Source organism: Glandiceps talaboti, chromosome 1 (genome assembly GCF_964340395.1).
Source record: "Glandiceps talaboti chromosome 1, keGlaTala1.1, whole genome shotgun sequence".
In the NCBI taxonomy this organism is placed as follows: domain Eukaryota; kingdom Metazoa; phylum Hemichordata; class Enteropneusta; family Spengelidae; genus Glandiceps; species Glandiceps talaboti.
Window position 1 is genome coordinate 12398687 of NC_135549.1, and position 2167 is coordinate 12400853.

The 2167-nt window shown below is 39.7% G+C and overlaps 1 protein-coding gene across 1 annotated transcript; it reads left to right on the top strand.

Moving 5' to 3' along the window:
- Window positions 1-716: 716 nt before the first annotated feature.
- LOC144433122 (melatonin receptor type 1B-B-like) lies at window positions 717-1799 on the top strand. Its single transcript, XM_078121433.1, has one exon. The coding sequence runs from the start codon at window positions 717-719 to the stop codon at window positions 1797-1799; it is 1083 nt and encodes a 360-aa protein (XP_077977559.1).
- Window positions 1800-2167: the final 368 nt, after the last annotated feature.

Below are 2167 nucleotides of genomic sequence, written 5' to 3' on the forward strand. Positions count from 1 at the left end.
GTCGATAAATATTCGTCGTAAATAGACTAGAATGTCTACATAAAAAGGATTTTAATTCATGGTGGAAAGCTGAAACTCTGCAAATAGTGAATATCTCGGTTTTTCTAGGATTGACAATTTCTTTCACTGTACGTCTAATGCTGGTGCATCCTTTCTTCCTCCATTCTACAGGTCTTGCAAAACAGATATAATAATCATTACAGTGAGCCAGCAAGCGTACAGAGGAAGGTGTGTGTACTGAGATGATCACACAGCAGAATTACATTACGTGCTCTGGCAATATTGCTTTGGTATCGGTGAACCATTAATGTGTGCATATCGTCTAAGCTGCTAATATCATTATCAAAGGCTTCTTGGCTGACTACTAACTCTAATGTTTTGGACCTTTCGGGTTTTGTTAAGCTTCTCTAATTATCCTATTTAATGGTACTCCGAGCGGGTAAGAAGAGACCTTGGAATAGAGTCCTCCCTTAGAACTACTTATCAAACACTGTGGACTATATAGTGACGTCAGCGTAGGTGAATGACGAGTATAAACTACCCTTGAAAACCAGTAATTAGAAGATTCGTGCAACATCAGACATCAAGTCACTTCGTTTTGGACGTACGATTCAAGATGTACCACATTCAATGACAGGTAGAGAGTATCCATATCTGATCCATATTAGCTTATGGCTGACTTCATTGCATGTCGTGCATAGTTACTAAAGACAATTATGGCGAATCTCAGTGAATATAACACGACGTTCATTGACAAAGGAGGTGTGCCTTTCCATAAACTGGTACGAGAAGAACCTTTTATCGGCTTTTACATGGCAGTTACGATAATGTTATGCATAATGGGTACATGCGGCAATATTATGGTTATCGCCACAGTCTTAATGTACTCTAAATTACGAACAGTGTCTAATATATTCATTGTAAACCTTGCATTGGCTGATCTCGGTGTAACTGGACTAGTTGATGTTTTCACTTTAGTCGGCATCGCTACCACACATAGGTTCCTGCCTCCCAAGACATCACTATGTATATTTGTCGGGTCATTTTGTCTGATATGCTGTATTTGTTCCCTATGGAATATTATGATGGTGAGCATCAACCGCTACATCTATATATGTAAATCAGACCATTATCGCAAAATCTATACCGTGCCCAACGCACTTGCTATGGCCATTGGTGTATGGGTTATTTGTTTTCTAATAGACTTTCCGAACTTCGTTGGTTGGGGGGATCATGGTTACGATGGCAAGACGATGGTGTGTTCTTACAGCCGGACCGCCAGTTTCAGTTGGATTATGTTTTTCATCTTTTCTGCTGTTGGTCTACCTCTCTGTGTAATTCTGGGATGTTACCTTCGAGTTTACCTCTTCGTTCGTCGTCATGCTACAAAGATTGCCGGAGGGTTCAAGACAAAAAACTGGAAAATTCGCCGTAAAGACATTCAGTTGATGAAGACTTTGTTTGCTATTTTCATCGTTTTCTCACTCTGTTGGATTCCTTACGCTCTTGTAGTTGCCATTGACTACAATGACACATTCCCACAGACGGTACACATGGTTTTCTGGATAATGGCACATGGCAACAGCGCGATGGACAGCGTCCTGTATGGCATCATGAACAAACAGTTTCGTCATGGTTATTTCATCATAATTTCCAAGATGCTCTGCTGTTGCAACCTGACGAAAAATTCAGTCAGATCAAATCGTGTGGCAGCACTGACATCAACCGTTATGAATGATAAACACAGTACGGAAAGACATGACATAGCTGACACCCAGACACAGAATAGTCACATGTAACCATAGCTTACACACTCTCAGAACGAACTCAGTAATGGCTTTATATTTTTTCCGAAAGAAAGTATATCAAATTCACAACTTGGACCCAATACAAAACTTGTAATGATATCAACCATTTCGATATTTGGTGTGAGAATGTGTAATGAAGTGAGTGGTTATTATTTTGTATTTTGGGCATTGGCGGTGACCGTGAATCGTAACCGTTGCCATCGTTACATCTGAGGTATTTGACTTTGAAGTTTGATCACACTACATCAGACAATTTCAGGTTGTCCCATTGATGTATAATATAATTGACATAACTGTGTACAAGACATTTGGTAATTTTGACCATTGTTCTCGGAATCAGCACAGAAATCCTGAATTCA

What these genes read in the sequence shown, in the direction of transcription:
- LOC144433122 (XM_078121433.1), top strand. Translation starts at nt 717, where the DNA reads ATGGCGAATCTCAGTGAATATAACACGACGTTCATTGACAAAGGAGGT.